At 38.3% G+C, this 21,049-nt stretch overlaps 1 protein-coding gene across 1 annotated transcript; it reads right to left on the minus strand.

Annotated features, from left to right (window-relative positions):
- Positions 1–145: 145 nt before the first annotated feature.
- Positions 146–20,350, minus strand: slc12a8 (solute carrier family 12 member 8). The gene is made up of 14 exons (XM_023336319.1): positions 20,244–20,350; positions 19,579–19,713; positions 19,007–19,144; positions 17,565–17,756; positions 17,249–17,480; positions 10,815–10,928; positions 10,545–10,632; positions 8,958–9,045; positions 7,963–8,109; positions 5,217–5,877; positions 5,044–5,141; positions 4,819–4,936; positions 3,824–3,884; positions 146–1,954 (listed from the first exon to the last, which is right to left on the minus strand). Exons 2-14 carry the CDS (start codon positions 19,705–19,707, stop codon positions 1,786–1,788), a joined length of 2,235 nt encoding a protein of 744 aa, XP_023192087.1. The 5' UTR covers positions 19,708–19,713; positions 20,244–20,350; the 3' UTR covers positions 146–1,785.
- Between the last annotated feature and the right edge of the window lie 699 nt (positions 20,351–21,049).

Raw genomic sequence — 21,049 nt, forward strand, 5'->3', positions numbered from 1 at the left:
CCTATTTACCTAAAGCTTCATGATATATTATTTCATGAATAATAAGGCTAAACTTAAAAAAAAAAGTGTTCATTAAAAAAACTAATTTTTGGGATTTACTAAGTGTAAAAAAATACATTTTTATTTGATTTATAAACACTTTAGCTGGACACAGGGCTAAACATACAATCTTGGTTTGAATATTTAAATTACGGCATTATATGTTGGAACAGTCCGGCTCTAATAAACAACCAGATCCGCAAAATTGCCGCCTATAACAAAGCAGATTAATGTGTTAGAATATTTCAAAGTCCAGATGTAAATTCAGCTGACAGCCTTTGGAAAGACTCTGTTGATCCAATCTGACTAAGCTTGAGTTACTTTTTAGACTAAAAATGAGCAAAGCTGGTAGAGACATTCCCCAAAAGCTGTAATTGTAGCAAAAACGTGGTTCTACAAAGTACTGCCTCAGAGCTGCTGAATGCATACCCTGTTAAAATATTGATTAAAATATTGATTTGCAAAATTAATAAAGAGTTCTATAATTTTTCTTTCACTTAACTTTGTGTTAGTCTACCACATAAAAACCTAATAAAATACATTGAATTGTGTGGTTGTAACATGACAAAATGTAACAAATTGAACAAATCTGAAGAATTTGTAAAGAATTTCTGAAGAATCTGTTATAGATTCTGATCAACAACAGACTATTAAAGACCAAAACAAGAATGACAAACATAAAATAGTCATACTTTTTCCAAGTGTTCTCAAACGTAATGCTGACGCATTTCTGACCCTATATCAGGTCTTACTGGTTAAATGGTCAAAACTGTAGGTCGTGTAAAAAGATTTCCAAATAACACTATCTTTTAAAGTATAAAAACAGCAGTTATCTCATCTGACAACACTGAGCCCAAACATCCTGTGGTTTAAAGGTGCGCAAACCGACGTGTCGGATAGAGATGACGCCTCAGCTGCAACAACAGCTATCGTCAAAGCAAGCTGGAACAACAAGCAGCCAAACATCTCAAAACAACAGGAACCAAATATTTACTCTCAAGATGACATGCAATAAGGTATTATTGTGCTCACAGATCATCATGTGGCTGCTTTTGAGACTGAATATGACAGAAAGAGGTGATGTAATATACCTCTGCCAGCACTGCAGCTCAAGATCTACCTCAAATGCATCATGCAATGTGAGCAAAAAGGTGGAATATCATCATAAAGCATACATGTTGGGGTGTGTGTGTGTGTTCATAATGTGTAAGCAGAAGCTTGTGGTAATATTTGTATTTTTTTCCCCCTAAACTTTACAAAATAATCCATGTGCCCTAAGATATTTTGTTTCAAACTTGATTTTTGTGAAGAAGCAAGTTGAATATAATACAAGTTGATTTAGTGAAAAAACATATTGCTTTTCAAAATAAAATGCATCCTGCTATGATTGATCTGAATATGAGTGTAAACGTTCAATCAAACCTTTGTAACACATTTATTGTAATGTCACAAAAGCATTATGTTGTGAATATCAAACACAATTTTGAGCAAAATAAATTTCTATGTAAACTTAATGTGAAAACAAATGAATAAATGTGACCTTGAGCACCTAAGTATCTTTTATTCCTTCACCTTTTGTGCAGTTCTAAGGAAAGCTCAGCTGTTCTTTCAACACCAATCAAAAATGAATTGAGGCACTTAAAGTCTTCACTACATAGGAAATATGCAAAATGCAGCAGCACGAGGCACACTTTGTGGTTTGAGGTTTTCAGTCAAAACATAGAACCAAGTCAGAGTTCAAGTGTGTCACTGGTTCGGTGGTTGCACCATTGTGTCAGCTTGGATGAACCAAGATTGGTGAAAGCGGTGGCGAGAGGAAAAGTCAGTATTTTCCTCAGTCAGTTGCTTGGTTTTGAGCCCGATTCCGGAGAGAGACGGAGTCACCACCATCTCATCCCGGGGAGATCCTCTCGTCCTGGAAGATAGAAAAATGAGAATTTAAAACTTGAAAATATTTTTGAGAAATATTTTCACTGACATCTTAAGTATTAATTAACATTCTCTGATGATGTACTCTTTACATTTCTTGTAAAGATGTTTAAAAAGTCACAAAATAAGCTGCTATTTAGGGATATGCTAAGCCTGAGACCTCAGTCTTTGCTGTGGTTCTCCTACAGTGAGGCTTTGAAATTTTTACCATCTTCCTCCCTGAGGGAGATGGAAAATAAACTTGGGTCTCTGTCAACCCTTGTTTGTCACAGTTCTGGTAGTTCTAACATTTTAATTAATGCCCTGACTGTAAATATGGGCAACTTTAAATACTAGTTTGTGGTTTCTGCTTTCAGTCCGTTAGGCAGCAATGAGCTGCAACCTCACTGCACCAAAGTAGTCCACTCTGGACATCCCTCTTCACCTATTTGAATACTTTGAACTCACTCCCAAAAATTCTTCTCCCAGTCTGTTTTGACCTCCAAAACTTTTCCTTCCTTGAGAGCTCCTCTCTATCTCTTTTTCTTCAAATAACAGAAGGTGATTTGCATTGAACAGCTTCAATCCAACCCAGCAGCTCATTTACATGCAGGTCAGACTTGTTCCCGCTTGCTCAAAAGTCACCATCTGAGGCCACCTGATATGAAGAATGTATCAAAAACATTTGTTCATTAATATCTGGAGCTTGTTAGTGATGTGTTGAACACTAAGCATGTCGTGGGTCCACACAAGGGCAGTGACAAGGTAGGTTTAAATGACTTTTTCTGAAGCCATTTCTGATTATCAAGGGGTGAGAGTATAGGGTACAAGGACTGAGGTGTTCTTGGCACAAATTCAAGTCTTTTTCCAGTGTTGGATGGACTCCTGCAGTTTCCCGTTTGTGGTGTTCATGGAGTGGCACAGTAGTGGAGAGGAATTAGTCTGGTTTGGGAAACTCAGAGTCTCATCCTGTTTCAGATGTGAAGTTCCATTGGCATCTTGAGGCCATGATTTTCACAGTGCATTTCAGAGAATCATAACCAAATGCGAAGCAGCTGGGTTGAGAGTCATCCCCTACAAGTCCAGGCTGTGATTCTCAAAAGGAAAAAGAGAAATTCTCACTCTGGGTTGTCAACAACCTCTGCCTCAGGCACAGGAGTTTGTGCACCCTGGTGTCTTATCATCAGTTAGGGTATCTTACTTCATACTAATAGAGATGCTAGAAGCAGAAGCTTGATGGATGGAACAGGTGTCTTCTCCCATAATGCAGACATATGCTTAGGTCTGTCTTGTCAAAGGAAAAAGCGAAGATTTGGTTCTACAGGTACGTGAAAATATTCACCAATGGGCATAAGACATGAATCAGAGATGATCCTACATACAAATGGAGGAATTAAGCATCTGTAAGTTGCCAGGACTCTGCTTTAGAAATAAGGTTTTACTGTTTTGCACTTTTTTTACTGGAGGTAAATGTGAAGGGTCATGTAAGACATAATAGAAATGTTTAGAGAGTAGCCCACCCCATCTATAAAATCACTATTATATCAATTTGTAAAATCCCTAAAACACTACACTGTATATAAAAAGGTTTTACCTTACTAAATCTTCCACAAAACTACTAAAATTACTTAGCTACTTATTTTTTCCATTTAGTTATAGCTCTTACAGAACGATAAATAAAAATCTAATGTGTTACAAGCCTCAAGAGACTTTTCTTATACAAATCAGGGATGTGTTTTACCAATAACGTACAACATTGCTGAAATCCATTATTTAACACAAAATGTAAAAATAAAACATGTTTCTTTAATTTAGTTTAGCTTTTCACGAACTTAAGAGTAAACATTTGAAAGTCAACTGTAAAACTATACAATACCTGTATAGGTTACCAAGAATTGCCTTCAGCCATCTGAAAAAGCTGAACTGAGCTGCAATACCTGTAAGTAAATCAAAGTAGGAATGGTTCAACTTTGCCTTGAGGAAAATAACTTTTCTGACCTCAGTTGTAAGATTTACTGAACCTCAAAGTGTTTTAGAAAACTGCGGTTACAGATTTTCATCATCCACCTGTGGGACAAATCTTGACACTGGAGCTTGAAAATGTGTGGAGTCCGTTAGCCAACACGTGTTGCACTGCACAGATACAACTTTTGGAGAAATCCTAAGCAACAACAGCTGCAAAGCTGCTGTAGGGAGAGACTGCAAGGGAAGCCTAAAAACATAGGCTGTTGCTATACATAAATATTAAATGAACATGGAGTAACCATTTTAAAGGCATCCACTTTTCCCTCAAGTTAAAAATATAATAGATTTGAACATTACAAAATGTTCTAATTTTAAGCAACATATCAATAACTGACCTTTTTACACTCTTGAGTAAAAAATATATTAAAACAAACCAAAGGACTCATTTGAAATCCCAATGCCTAAATCTGCTGACACCCTTAGTGAAAAACATGTAAAAAGCAAAAACTGGATTGATTTTAATTGCAATAGCATAATCTCTTATAGCATAATCCCTTATTTTAGGAAATGCTAAATGGTGTACATTTGTTCAATATGGAAAAAAAATCCTGTGGTTAAAAAATACCTTGCATTCTTCGACTTAAATGTAATCAAGACACATTATATTAATTTATACTATATTTTTTTAGAAGTTTATAGGAACTTCTAAAATATGACCTTCAGTCTTCCCCGTTCAACAAATAAGTCTCGAAAAATTTCTATACAAGATTACCACTGAAATAAAAATATTAATTTTGTTCAGACTGGTTCCATGTCTTTACCAGTCATGCTACATACAGACTAGTGTCACAAAGTCACACATAAATATGAAGAGTTTTTACAGATAAATGAGCTTACAGACATTACCTGTAGGTAAACCAGGACTTGTTTTTCCAATGTAGAAGAAGAGCAGCAATGCAACCAGGATGTTGGCTAAAGCATAAACCCACTGAATGATAAACATAATCAATATGGAACTCATTGCCTGAAAAAGAAAGTGTTCAAATTAATCATCATTAATTGTAAAGTCATCTGAAAACAGATTATGAGAACAGGGAAACTGTCATTAGCTGCATGTGTTCTGTAATTTACCCCAATGAGGGCAATCCAGTGGTTACATAACTTTGTGTAGAAGGCATCACGCATGGGTTGAATTTCAAAGTGTTGCTGCTCTGGTTTATCTTCATTACCTGAAAGATTAAAAGTCAGTACAAATAGGACAAGGTCACTTCTGTGTTAAAACTTAGTCTCAGTGAATTACACACCTGCATTGTAAAGATGAGTCTCTGCAGGGGAATCTTGCTGTGCGTCACCCATCCTTGTGTGATAGTTGACTTCAGGTTGATCTCCAGCCCTGAACTCCTCATCTTCATTTTGCCCTTTGTTTCCCTCTTCGAGTGGAGCTGAGCTCTGCTCCCCTCCGTTTTCATTTGACAAGGTGTTGCTGTTCAGATCCAGACCAAAGCTGTGCATCAGTCTCTGCTTGGTGGCAGCCTTCCTACTCTGAGATCCGCTGCACAGATCCTGCCTCAAAGTCATCTTCTCTGGTTCAGGATTAAGTTTGGAGACAGGTGGGAAGATCTGGTCCATATCCCTATTGAACTCCAACAGAGTCCCTTTTCCCTGCGGACTTTCGCCTCCGCTCCCATAGTTGGGGGGAGGGGATTCAATCAGAGGCCTAGAGCTTTGCTTGGTTGACCTGCGCGTGCTTCCCCTTCCTGAAATGAAGGTCTGTCTCTTCTGTTTCGTTTGAAGCTGGAAGGTCATGGCCACACAAAAGTAGGAGTAGTCAATGAAGCTGTACGTGAGCATGAAGTTGATGGTGACAATTGGTGCTAGCACATTGACCTGTCCAATGAAAATGAATGCCAGGGTCAGCATGCTGGTTAGACAAATGGCTGCCACCGGGGTCCGGTTTGGGCCTTTCTGCCAACAAGACAAAAAATACACAGCATGGTTAGCAATGCTATACTCGACACCCAATCATTCCAAACTCTAGATTGGTTACATGAGTGTATAAGTAGTAGTTTTAATAAAGCTACTGCTTAATTTTTCTACCCTGAACTATAGAGCTTAGGGAATAAAACAGATTCTCTTATGAGCTGGTTAGCAAAAAACAAAGCAAACTAAAGTTGTCCATTGGTGAACAAACCAACTGACACAGAAATACAAGCATTTAAGTATATATAAGGTGGCATCTGAAGATACGTGCTTCCTATAATGTTAATGTCAATAGCCATACATTCTTTTTGCTGTTTTTATATATCTGGGTTTTAAGTCTACGCTTTTTAAGATTTTGTGACCCATTCTTGATTTTCTAAAGCAAAAAAAGGTGACATTTATCAATGCAAAAACAAATGACTAAAAGAAAATTGATAAATGCAATACAAGTTAACTTCTAATAGAATGTGGCTTCAATATAACATGAACTAACAGATGACATTCTTTTTGCGTTTTAGGTTTTGAATAATCCCCTGATGGGTTTTTTGTTTTCTTCTTTCAAGCTTATAATGGCAGATTTATAACTGGATTAAAATCCCACAGTTACAATCAATTATTGTTTACTCTATGAATTTTTGCTAAAAAAAAATACATGACTTTAATCTCAAATTACTTGGTTTTGCCTTTTTCCTTGGCTAACATGACAGCTTTGTAATCAAAGGGAAGCCTCCATTTTGTAGCTCCAAACACATTTAAAAAAACATAAAAATAACCTTTTTATTGATGTCTATCTAAATTTAGGTTTTACTTCCACTTTAACTTTCAAAGAAAATGCCACAGTACTGCCTCCTTCTGTAGGTCTGAATCTGTCACCAAACAGCAACCTCTTCAACTTTGTCTTGTTGCACAGTTACAGGAGGACTGTTATGCGCCTGGCGGGCCTCCAGAGCACACAGCAGAGCAGGGCCCTGCCTGTCGCCCTTCCTGCGTTTGTTCTGAGGCTTTGATTTGGGCCAAGATGTCTCAGGCCTAATTCCAGCCTGCTGAGAGAGGTCGAGTAGCGCTGTCATACAGGGAGGCTTGGGGTCAAAGAGGTCACAATGTCAACGTGACTGTCCACCAAGTGTGCAGCAGCAGCATGTTGTAACGCTGCTCTGCTGAGGTCAGTTCACTCACTTCTACTTTATGGAGCCCAAACTATAATTAGGCAGCTCAGAAACAGTTTCCTGCTGAGTCTGAGCACCACACCCCCTATACATCCAGGCTACACACTTAACTAGTTACAATATGCCATTCACTGCAGGTAGCACAATCTGTTTGTTGACAGATTCGTTTCAATATATGTGAAGCTGCAATGCTATTAACTTCCTGCACACATGACTTGGAGCTTTACTGATTTCATGCTTTTATTTCTTCAGTATATGACTGCAACTAGAAATAAACTCATCATAGCCATTTTCATTGCCACTGTCTGTATAGTTCATTTTGGCAATGGCTTGCTACCTTCCAAGTTGAGTTCACAGCTCTTAATGAATGTTGCAACGAAGTTCATAATTTACTTTCAGTCAGGGTGAAGGCAATGTGTACATGAACACTCTGAGAAGTGTGTTCATGGGCTTTTTGGTGTTAAATAAATAAGGTATGGCTACATGATGAACTTGGAGATCATGTAGAAATAGATCTACTTTTCTTTAGATCCTTACTTTCTGTGGCAGAATTACTGCACAATGCATCTTTCTTTAAAAAAGAAAACAAGATTAGGCACTGTTTGTTGTTTATCATGAGATATACTGAAAGGTTGCTTGTCTTCAGACTGAACTGGAGCTTTAATCGAGATGAAAATTAGTTTTGAAGAACTGAAGAAGCATGTTGAATGAGAGGCGAGATCCTAACAACAGAATGAACCCATGTGTTTTTTTTACCTTTGGATAAACCTTAAATCTTTTACATACACTTAAATGTCAATTGTAGATTGAAGTAAAAGCTCCAACAGCACACAGAGATAATAAAATAATCTCAAGCTTTGTCATGCTGATCGAAGGTCATTCCCTCAACCTTCTAACCACCCACCCCTCTTGCTAGGAAGGTCAGCGAGGGGATGACCCTCTCTTCAGCGATGCACTGGAGGATCCTGGGTGCTCCATACAAACCACCCATGCAGGAAGCTAGGGAGGAGATGTAAAGTCCCAGCAGAAAGAGGAAACCCACCAAGGAGACCTGGAGGAAGACGGAAAACAAACACAGGGTGAAAAGGATGAGGTGGGGTTGAGATCTCATGAAAGCTACGCCCAAGTCAGTTCCGCTGCAGTCGGCCCTTTGCAAAAACAATGAGCACTAATCACTGATGGAGAAGTCAAGGACTTCTGCACTTGATTCAAGTAAAATTAAATTTTTTCTATTGAGAAGTTTACATATTTGTTCCCAAACAGTCATATTTTGCAATAAAAATGTTCACATGTTGTCATGCACAAAATTCTATGTATTTTATGGGACTTTTGCATGACAGAACACCACAAAATACCACTGAACAGTAAAATGTGAGGAAAATTATTAATGGTTTTTAAACGGCTTTACCAATAACAATATACAAAGTGTGATGTGAACTTATATAACCTCCTTGAATCAATGATTTGTAGACCAAACTACTGCTGCAGATTCAGCTGCAAGTTATTTGTGGGCCTTCAAGGAGCAGAGGCTGAACAGTTTTATTTATACTGACAATAAATTACACAAATGGAAAGAAATTTAGAGAATGCTGTGCTAGTTTGTGAGTTAGCTGGGTGTTACAACTTCTATGGGTTCTTTGACGCCTCCAGTTGAGAGATACCAGTCAAAAAAAATAAATCCCTGGCAATACAGAAAATGGTCAAATATGAATATTTTCCCATCATAGAATTGGAATAAGTTTTTCAAAAACTCCAAGCATTTCTAAAGTACACACCGTCGGAGGCTGTACCAACCACAGCATATCAACAAAGTGAGCCATGGTGGGAAATCCCCAAACCATGCCTCCTCAGCTGGAAGGCCTGTGTTACATGGCTGGATGGAAACAGAGAGGAGTTTACCTTCTCTGCTATCAAGAAGTCATAGCGGAGAGCTTCTCTGGTGCAAATGGCCCCCAGGAGGAAGACAAAGACCAGATACAGGAACCACCTGCAGGTCACAGACAGTACACCACACCAAATTATAAACAACAGCTCCTCTCCGTATTAATACACAAAGTCAGACAGAATAATGTCACTATATATCTGATAGCTTAGTGCCAGGAATGTAGGTTTGCTGGTTCTCTCCACTGAAACAGGAAAGATTTGACCTTTTACACAAACACCACAGTAGGCAGGGAAAGTAACATCTGTGGTTTTGTAAATTTCCCTTGTGGACAACAATTGCCATCATCCTGTTAGATGTAAAAGCATATCTTTATAAATTAGAATATCATTAAAAAACACATTTATTGTATTAATTCAACTCAAAGTGTGCCTCTCACAACTTCATTACACACACAGTCATTTTCAAGTATTAGTTTCAGTTCATTTTGGATGTATTAAAGCATCAACGTAGTGCAGAATATTGGCCATCAACCCAAGCTACTCCTGAGGAGATTAAGAAGCCCAGGTTGCTTTGATATTGACCTTCTAAAACAGGGGTCTCAAACTCCAGTCCTCGAGGGCCGCAGTCCTGCAGTTTTTAGATGTGCCACAGGTACAAAACACTGGAATGAAATGACTTAATGACCTCCTCCTTGTGTAGATCAGTTTTCCAGAGCCTTAATGACCTAATTATTCTGTTCAGGTGTGGTGCAGCAGAGGCACATCTAAAAGTTGCAGGACTGCGGCCCTCGAGGACTGGAGTTTGAGACCCCTGTTCTAAAATGATTCTCATCCTCCTCTAGACAATGCTATATGGATTCTCTGTGGAGTTTGGCTCAGACCAGTTTTCTGTCTAATCAAGCAAAGTGAGACCACCATTATTGGACCAGCAGATACTGGTACTTATACAGTGATGGAAGGTGTGAGGTCCTGCTGGAAAAGTGGAAAAGTTCCCTAAGCTTGTCAGAATAGGGAAGCATGAAGCACGAACATTTCCTGGTAGATGGCTGCTCTGACCTTTCACCTCATAAAGCAGTGGACCAACACCAGCAGATGAGACACCTGCCCAGAACATCACTGTTTTTGAAGCATCACACAAAAGTTCAATCAACTTGAATTCTGTGCCTCTCCACTCTTTCGTCAGGTTCTGACAGGCTTTACAAAAGAAATGCAAAATCTACTTTTTTTCTGAAATTATTACTATGTCTGTAGTCCAGAAATTATTTTACACAAATAACTCATCAGCTGAAGTTCATGGCCTGGACGTTTTAGCTGTGTTGTGTTTCTTGAAACACAAAACATAGTCAAGTCAAAATATTTCTGATTAAAACATTTGCTGATCTCATGTAATTATGGATTTCCATAAGCTTTAAATCCTAATGATCAAAATCAACACAAACCAATACTTGAAATATATCACTCTGTGTGTCATCAACATGAACTATATCAATGTTTTAACAATATTCTAACTTGTGTGGATACACCTGGACAGCTAAAGTATAAATTTACTGTGTTTTTTTGTATCTTATTTTTTCGGGAGGGTGAATTCAGCTGCTGCCGTACGAAGTAAAAACAGCTGCTAGGGTTCCCATGGGGATGTTGTGCTCTGGCCGCTGCAGATCTGAGCTCATGTTGAATCCTGCCATGACCCCTAAGCATGAACACACACACAGCACAAGCAAACAGTTACCAAAAAACCCATGCAAAATGTTAGAGTCATGGAGTGTGTAGCTAAAAAAGCAAACAAACGGGGAGTAGAGTTGTTGACATACTTTGTGTGATAAATTAATCTTGTTATCTGAAAGAAGGCAGGAAGGGTGGGAGAGCACACACCTGTAGCAGTAGGGAAGAAGACCCCAAATACTGTGAAGAAGTTTTCTCCTGGGCTATAATCTGGTATGGTGTTACTACTGAGAAGCTTGGCTGAGTAACCCACAAAGCCATGCTCTGAAAGAAACAAAAAGCACAACTAAAGATGCTTAAAAGAATTCCCTTGTTAGCAAAAAGAAAAAAAAAGCTTTTCAAATGTAGTTATTAAGACTGAGAACCATGTGCATGCTTCATCAGGATAAAAAAATGTATCTTGAGTGGTGGGAGTAGAACAATAATGAGTTTGAGGTGTCTCAAGATTGAACTCCAATAGAGCATCTGTGGGATATGCTGCAGAAATATGTCAGATTTCATAGAGGCCCACCCTGGAGCTTACAGGACTCAAAGGATCTGCTGCTTACAGATTGGTGCCAGATACCACAGCACATCTTCAGGGGTCTAGTGAACCCCAGTGGAAAGGCTGCTTTGGTTACAGACAAGAGACAGCAAATATATAAACACATTTTAGTCACATTTTTCCCAAATCCTAACCTATTAGCTTGGAAGTCAGTTTGGGAATAAATGAGTAACCAACATTTATTGGTTACTCATTAACCAATGAGTAACCAACAAATTAGATCTTCCATTAGGAAGATCTCATTTGTTTGTCTGAAAAGATCTGATCTGATCTCAGATCTGGCCTATAATGAAACATATTCTTCTGGAAATCAATTTAAAGTTTTTCAGACTTCTGTATTCCATAACAGAGTCTTTAAAGTATTTTTATGCTTTTTATTTCTACAATGTGCCCTTAGAAATAATGTTCAGTAACAAAAATTTTAATATGTAGACTTATGTGACATTAAAAATTATTTATCTGAGGGACCAAAACTACCTAACCAAACCTGTGCCAAAAAATGAATCTCCCAACACAATAAAGAATATCTATGACTACACATATTTTGTTTCCCCCAAAAAATGTGAGTACAGTCACACTAGTAAAAACAAGGTTTGACTAAACAGGCCATTCTTATTTGAAATCGTCCCCACTGTGACTGAATTAAAATCATTTTACAAAGAAGAGTGGACTAAAGTTTCCCCACAGCTTTGTATGAAACCTATTACCAGGTTACCAATTATTGCCAATGCTTGATGTCAATTAATAGCTTTAGGGACAATTTGTTTTTCACAAAGGGTTGGATGGGTTTGGACAGCTTTTTTACCTTAATACAATAAATTATTCAAAACCTGCTTATTGTATTTACTAAGATTATCTTTGAAACATTAAAAAGGTGACAAAAAGGCAAAGACATATTTAGGAAAACCAACTCCTTTTTCACAAAAAGGAAAATTGATTAGGAAAAGTGTTTAACTTGGGAAATTTATTCATCTCATGTTATGTAACCTGAGTTAGGATTAGGACTAAAATAGACAAGCCGTACTTGCCGCGCTATTTACTTTCCTTCTATTACTTCATTAAACAAATAGAATACATGTTACCATCTCTTTGATGAATATTGTATTTGCTCTTGTAAAGAAAAGGTTTATCATATCAAATATATGACTTCAAAGATTTTGCTTCGCAACTGCATAGTGTGCATAGTGTGCATAAAACACAGACGCCATTTGGTCTAATATGAGTGAATGAATCAGGAGTGGTCAAAATAAATGGCAACAGCAGGTAGTGCAGCCCTTTCCAGGCAGTGTGGGTCAGTTCAGTCTGGACTGGTCTGTCAAAGAAGTGACTGAAGGTCATTCTGCGCTGGTGGGGGTCCGTTAAAACCACACAGCCTGGAGAACCTGCCTGCATTACAACACCGGACATTTCCTCCCTTTGGTTATCTTGCGATGGGAAAGAATGTGTTCTCTCAGATTAATGACATGTTTATCCTAAAGGAAGTCGCCACCCTTTTCAGAAGCTTAGCAGCTTCCAAGTTTTGGAAAAAGAATCAAAGTTAGCGAGAGAGGGAGTGAGCATGCTTTTTCTCCTTTTTTATTTAGGAAATGCCTTTGTTTTAAGGACTCGTGATCCCGATGAGATGTATTTAAGGAGCGTTAAACCCTTGCTCACTCTGTGCCCCACTGAGATCACCATGTCTAAACAATCAGGACCTAACAAATCCACTGTGTCTGTGTCCACAACAAGAGCTCCCCACCCATATTACAACATCCAACTCCAACATCCAAGAGAGTCTGACGGCGCCTGCTCTGACTACTGAACTCTGTTTGAAAGGGTGTTCACACGTTCAAATTCTATCACCTAAAACTTAGAAAGCTTATACACAGTGCCAGGTGAGGTGTTTGTTGGAAAATTTGCTCAGTTTTATTTAACTCTAAAGGACATCAGAGGAAAATTAAGAATCACAACAGCTTGCAGAAAATGACAACTCAAAATTCAGTGACTCCGGGAATTAAAATGTCACCTAAAATCAATAACAAAGGATATTTAAAACAGAAATGTCAGTCTTCTGAAAAGTGTGTTCATTTCCAAGCTCTCAATACTAGGTTGGGCTTCCTTTTGCAGGAACTGCTGCAATCTAGTCAACCAAAGAAAACTCCCAACATCAGTCTCAACGTTCTATTTTCACTTCACAATTAGTTTTTATTGTCCATCACTCATGATCATCAAAATTGCAAGAAAGGAAAGCTCAATATCTTCCACTTCATCTCTAATGAATCACTTTCTGAAAAGAGCAACAAATACGTTATCACAATATTGATTTTTTTTTTTTAAGATGAACCTGAGTTATATTGCCTAGAAAAAAACTGTGAAAAACAAACCCTATATGTGGAACTGTGATGAAGTCATGTTCACATTTGCCTCAACTGTATAGGTACTTTTATCAGAAAGTCTTTCTACATGTTTACCTGTTTCTTTCCCTCAGTGTGTTCCAACTCTTCACCCATGACCAAATCAGAAGCCCTCATTCACAAGTTTTCATTTGGTTTTCTGATGAACTTGACATAGATATCAGATGGGTGAAGAGAGAGAGCACCTTTGTTTTTTTAATATATTTTAAGTTATCAGCCATATTTTTAATGTCATATCTAATAAGAAAGTTCCACTTTTTCTGTAACAAGCATATGTGTGGGGTTCTTCACCGAGCGCAGCATTCCTCTGATGCACACTGGAATGCGTAGTCGGATTACATGAGCATCCGAGGCCTCTCCCTCTGCTGAACTGACCTCCTACTCTCCCACCCTAACAAGTATGGACTGCACTGAGTACACAGCAGGCTGTGATTTTACCAAGGTGGAGCAGGACCCAGAGGGACGACTGAAAACCATATATTACAGTTTGGACCACAAAACAATAATGGGAAAAAAAAAATGTGGCGGTCCCTGGGGTGAGAAGACCCTTTAGATCTCTGTGCCGTCCATCTCCGTTTCTCATCTTTCAAAAATGTGGGTGAGTCTGGTTAACACCCTAAACCCCAGGCCCAAGGAGCCCATTATGGCTTCCTGCTCTGTGGGGAGAAAAGGCTTCAACTGGGACAGGGTGAGGCGTGCTGAGCTGTAATTCATCTCTGGATCACAGTCAGAGGAGTTTGTGGTTGAGATGATTGGTCACAGAGACAATACACTGGCAATACATTGACTAAATTCTAGTAATTTACTGCACTTAAAGAGGGAAATGGATTCCCCCACAATCTTTTATATGACTAAATAAGTCCTCACAGTTCAGAGAGATTTCATGTTCAACTCCACCTGTTTGGTCTGACTTTGTAAATGACAAAGTTTTGATGCAGTGTAATAAACAACAGCATTAAATTGGGTTTCTATCAGATAGTGAAAATATAAAAAGTCGAACATTTTCCTAGCTTGAAATATACATTTAATCAATACTCTAGATCCAACTGAAACAGCCAACGATTTAGTATTTGTTGCTATTTAGGCAGAAGCTCATCAATTAAAGGAAAAAATGACGATGCCTTGAAAAGTATGTTTTTATACACCGTGAGCACCTTTGTCACCTTACAGCTAAAGACTTCATTGTATTTTATTGAGATTTTACGTAATAGACCAACACAAAGAAGCACATCTTTGTAAAGGAAAAAATATATATTAATGTTTTTAAACTTTCTTGCAAATAAATCACTAAAATTAAAGAATGTGGCATGGTTTTGTTTAAAGCCTCCTTAAAACAGCAATATGACAGGATAATTGTGCAGACTTGATGACAAAAACTGCAAAAAAAACTCAAGACTGAACAAAGACTCACACAGTCAATAACAGCAAGTCAATAACAGCAGTGCTTGAAGCAGGGAAAATCTGAAGGAACAATTAAGAGGCTGCAAAAGACTTGAATCCTTAAATATGCAACCAGAGTTACAGTGAAATGATTAGATCAAAGCATATTGATGTGTGAGTATGATTTACTCACACATCACTAGACAACAGTCTAACGATCAGAGACTGTTGATCAGAGACACTCATTAGTTATTCTAACTGAGCTAAGATATTTTGCAAAGGGCTTCAGGCAAATAGTTCAGGCTCAAAATGTGTGAAACAAGAATAGAGATATCCCATTTATCTGCAATAAATGGGATCAAATAAAAATGCATGTCACAGCTTTTAATTATTATTTTTTTGTTTCTAAAAACATTCTAGAGACCATGTTTTATTCTATTTCCACTTCACAATTATGTGCCTCTTTGTGTTGGTCTGTAATTTAATTCGCCCATAAAATAGTGAAGTGTGGCAAAATGCTTAAGAGGTTGGAACTTTTGCAAACCACAAAGTACTTTATATCATGTCAGAAGATGAAAATACTGAGAAGTTACATTTAGTTTAATTAAAATGTGAAATATTTGCTTAGCACAAAATTTGGTTTACATAGCCTGCCTCCTGTATAGTGGCAGCCTAAGAAGTTTTCTTTTTTTGCTACTGCCTTAATGGGAGAACTTGCCAAGCGGACATGTTATCAAACCATGACCACATCATTTCGCCGGTGGCTCACACTTCCTTTAGGATGTGCTCCAGCGTTCACTGAGTTTAAACTAATCTGGGCCGTTTCACTTTGTTAGGGGACCTGTTGGTCCTCTGCCAATAATGAAATCATCATCACTACACACAAAGCAGCATTTTAATTGGAACAACCTGGAGTAGTAGTTGTGGCTGGTTCTCCCACGGTTCTTCACAGCTGCAATGTGGTCTCTTCTAATCATGTTATAAAACAAACAAAAGGGTCAAGAGGTCACTGATAGCAGAAAAGTGTCAGGTTTTAATGGGATAATAAAAAGGAGTTTTGCACAGACTGACATCTACTGACTATGTAGTGTCATAAATTCATGTTTAGGTGGGAGGGGGAGTGTTCTTCAGTTACTGATTTGAATTTTGGAACAGTTTTCTCTTCCCACTGTAAAGGAAGTTGATAACCACTGAGAACAGGAAATGTAGGGTAGGACTTCCTGCAGGCCAACAAAAGGAAACAATCTAGTCAACTAAAGAAAACTCCTAACATCAGAGTCTCAACATAACTAAAAATAAAGAAATAAAAAAAGATAACTTTACATTGTTCTTGACAGAAGCGGGAGAAAAGAGTTTATAAATAAATTTTAAAATAATTTCAACGGGACACAATCAACTGCAAAAAATAACATTGGAGCACCACCTACTGGCCTGAAAACACCATAAGAACAGGACTTGCACTGGATATCTGAATGAAACAAATGTTTCAATCATTTGGGGGGTGTTCTCCTACAAGGCAATTAATGAAAATAAAAAATTAACTAACTTAATTTAAACTAACTTAAATCAGTTTATGTTTTAACAACCACTAACAATTCACCAGATTGATGTCTATGACTGATGTCATCTATTTAATTGAATGCATCTGTTCCTACAGCGTGTAAAATTTTAAAAGCCAAATGAGACTGAAATTTGTTTAATCTAAAAATGTTTGGAAAAACAACACATTTTACACAGAGTGTTTCTTGGCTTTGTATCCTGTTTGTTTTATATATTTACAGCTATAAACATGGATGTGTTGATTCTCATCAGTTACTTCACATAATTAAAGAAACAAGCAAAGTCAAAGATATTACAGCAGCAGGCGGTAACATAGAAGCTCAATGAAATTCATATTTGTGAAGCAGAAGGGAAAGAATAAATGCTTTTATATTTTACATACGCAAATAGAAGCAAAATCACAGAATGGATTCTGACAGAGATTCTGAGTTGCTTCACAACTGGACTTGGAATAAACCTTTCAAACACATAAATGTGCTAAGGTCTAATGAATTTCACCGCATCTCTCGCTGAATGTTTAGTAATTATCCTACTGGAAGATGAACCTTCAAGACTTTTGCCATCACAGTTAAGTATTTCCTCCAGGATTTTCCTGCATTTATGTTCATCTCTCTTCCCAACCCCATCCACTCTGCCCAGCTGCTTCTTTTCCTTTCATTTTAAAAACAAGCACTTTTATTTTAACAGTCACAACCACTGAGCCGTACCTGGATCGAGGTGTGTGTAGGTGCCAATAACAAAGTCCAGAGTGGAGATTGCTAACAAAGCCAGCAGGAGCAGCTGCAGTCTGACGATCCACTTCACACCTGCCAGATTGATCCCAAGCAACGCTAGGAGGACAGCTGCTGACATGAGGCGCACCGCCCACTGGCTCTGCAGACCCAAAAGCTCTGCCACGGACTCGGAGAAGCCCGTGAGGTACATGGCGCCGGCAACACACTGAAGGAGAAGAAGGCGCCAGGAGAGCAATCACCCCAAAAATCTTCAAGTTACATTAAGGAAGGGAGTGCGGTTTGAACTCACCTGTCCAAAGATGTAGAGGAGGCCAACAGTACCCCCGATTCTGCCTCCCAACACGTTGGAGATCATGGAGTAGACTCCTCCGCTCCCAATCCCACAGTGCTCGCCCACTCCGATCCCTGACATTACTGTCACTAAAGCAACCAAAACCACCACGGAGACGAGGAGCAACCCCAACAGCACGCCAGTGTTACCCTGATGATGTAGTTAGACATTAGAACATATAGCATGCATGTCATTTTTAACTAAAATGTTTTATTCAAAGTTTTTTTTTTCTTTTAATTTTCAACATTGTTTGCAAAGTTACATCAAATTTAACAATAATTGATTGTTTGCAAATTGCATGTTGGAATTTGTCAGCAGAAACAGAGCTGGCATTAAAATAAAAGAAAAAGCTCATTCAGTATTTCTCTATTCCTTAGCTAGATATTATATCTTTGCAGCTCTTATAGAAAACCTGCAAGCAGGAGATGGTGAGCAGGTGCTGAGCCATCAGTCATGCTTACCGACAAAGTTTCCCTTTACACATAAACAGCCATATCATTTCTATCTGATAAGATGCATGTCATTCTCAATGAGAAACATTGTCTTCTAGCTAGAAAACTATATCTGAGCTGTCAGACAAGATCAACAAGCATGTAGGTGTTAAAAGTCAACGTGTCTTTGCGGCTGCATCTAATCGCCAAACAAATGTAAACCGTAATCTTTGCATTGTCAACTGTAATATGTCTTGGCAAGTGGCAAATATTGTTACAAAACACTTCCTTGCCGGCCAGCTGCTTTTAAACATGGTGAGACAGTTTAATCAAAAATATTCAGTCTATATGCAGTCCTATATGTTGACTGCCTTCTATGTTCAAGAACTTGTAAAGGATTCAACATTAATTTACTGGACACTGATTTAAATCTCACCATACTGATGTAGTGACTTTTTAAGATGTTTCATTAATTTCTGTTAAACTCAAGGTCCTAATAAATCTAAAAGCAGCCTTTAGCACAGTTGAACACAACATTCTTTTACTTGGAGTGTTTTGTTGGTCTAAACATGTCTGTCTCTGGATATACTCCGGAAAAGAATACTTCTCTTCATTAGTACCTATTTGTTGTGGTGTACGCAAAGGCTCTATTTTTGGTCCTACTCTGTTGTAAATGGGGGTATGAAGTAAAATGTACTTTTTTGAGCCTTATATCATGATATAATGCTGTTCCCTCATCAAAACCAGACCTGGACAAATGCAGGGATGCTTTCATCACCTTGAGGTGGGATTATTGTAATGCCCTTTACTTTGGCCTTGAACAATTACAATTCTGCTTCAAATGACTGATCCCCCCCCCCCCCCACTGTTTTCAACTACCTTACAAAATCTCTTTGGTCAACATTGTTTTTAAAACTGCTGCAGAAATACGGTTTTCATCTTGATATGCTGCAGCCGTTACACACTTACCACCAGGTATCCGGTGCGCAGAAACAGAACTACCCCAAAGATATTGATCATGCAGGTGGTGAAAACGCCATCCCAGGTCCCAAAAAGCACCGGCTCCCACACGAACAGCTTGATCCTCCACCATGGCTGGTGGAAACGCTGCACATTAAAGACAGTTAATTTATGAAGGTTTGGAAATGTCTATCTCCCAAAGCATTTGCTTTGAAAACTGCCCCCCTCTTCTGGTTTTCAGATTTCCACTTAAATCCATTTCTAAAACCACAAACAGCAATTTTTACTGTAATCCCTAGCAAAACTTTAACACCACTTGAACTTGTTCACCATTTCACAGGTTAAAACAACAAAACTTCAGTGCATCTTGGGAAAGTGCATCGTTTTCAAATTTTATTTGTAAAAAAAGGTATGACATTGATTTGTAGCCAGTATGACTGCAAACCTACTGAGAAGAGGCTGTAGGTAGACAGGTTGGCCAACCAAAGCAGTCAAGAGGCCCATAATAACTAGTTCAATGGGATATTCTTATTCTGGAAATCATACATTCTTAAAATATTGAGCTGATAAAGTTAAAATACCTGTGCATCTTCATGAAACAGATCGTGAACATGTGTGTTTGTGTCAGCAGATCCCTCCTTCAGCAGCTTGGTCCCATCGACCTCCTGGCCCCAGGTGTGCACATGCCAACCGACTGGCAGGGTCTCCATCGCCACCTGAAAAGGTCCGTGACTGACGTGAAACTTAGGCCTTGTGTTTTTCGCCTGTTTTCTTGTCTTATCCAAACATGTGCATACTTGAAGCCAGTCTACGTGGAAGCTGACGGGAGGCAACCGGTGCCGCCGCCTTTCCCTGTAAAACAGCAACAGCTGCAGCAGGCGGTCACCCGGATACAGCTGGGTGGATGTGCGCTGACGCGGCGGCGCCAACGTTCAACAGTCGCGGTTTTGCGTGAAACTCGCCGAAGACCCAAGAGTTTTGTTACAGTAGTTTCGCCCTCTGAAAATTTACTGAGCTTAAAATTGACGCTTTAACATTATGATACAGGTAAAAATGAGACTGTGCTCACAAAAACTTAATTTAAAAATATTGACATAAGCAACGATAAATGCGAAGAGTAAAGCCCTAATCGGGTCCGTATTTGTTTAGCTTGTGTGTTAAACGCAAACTTGAACCTAATTTTGCAGTTTTTGAATATTTTCAAAATCTCTGGTATTTTCCTCGTTGTGTTCAATATAGCTATTACCTTTCACTTTTCCATTCGATTATTCGAAAAAAAGAAAAAGATCCAAATTAAAATCCAGAACGATAAATCCAGCCAGCAGACTGGCAACGTGTGAAAACGTCAGCAGGTGAACTATCTTCAGGTCTTTGCTTACCTTTCCAGGGTGTGTTGGAAGCTTTTAGGTTCCTGTGTTAGTCTTGGCAATAAGCCCAGACGTACAAGGTTGATTAATGATTAAAGCTCGAAAAACCCAAACATTTCATTTATAAAGGAATTAGTCATGTATTCTCAAAGAAATGTTTGACAGCAACATGAAGCATAGATTTCTGTTTCAAGTTTTCTAAATGTACAAAATACAGTTCTTAAAAAGCAAACTATTTAGCGACTGAGAATGCATTATTCTCACGTGTAGCTCAAAGCGTTACATGCAGCCACAGAATAAAAATAAGCACTTCTAAAAGTGAAATTTCATTAAAATAAATAGAATAGTGCTTAAAAAAGAGCACTTAATTATTTTAAGTGCTCAAATATACTTACTTTAATATACTTAAATGCTTTTGATCAGTTGCCTTATGTGATGTCAACTTTTTTGTAGGTTAAGTTAAACATTTTACAACTAAAGAGCAAAACAAACAATGGCAAACCACTGACCATGGCATTTTCTCATTTATTTAAGCTGATATCTAAAGTGACTTTTACAGAGGGCTTACAGAGAAGTATGGCTATAGCTTTAACATACCCCTAATTTTTTTAATGTGGCATAAATCAAGCCAACAGCCAAATCTTACATACAAATTTTTACGCAACAGAAAGGGAATCTAAAGAAT

Source organism: Xiphophorus maculatus, chromosome 7 (assembly GCF_002775205.1).
Source record: "Xiphophorus maculatus strain JP 163 A chromosome 7, X_maculatus-5.0-male, whole genome shotgun sequence".
NCBI lineage: Eukaryota > Metazoa > Chordata > Actinopteri > Cyprinodontiformes > Poeciliidae > Xiphophorus > Xiphophorus maculatus.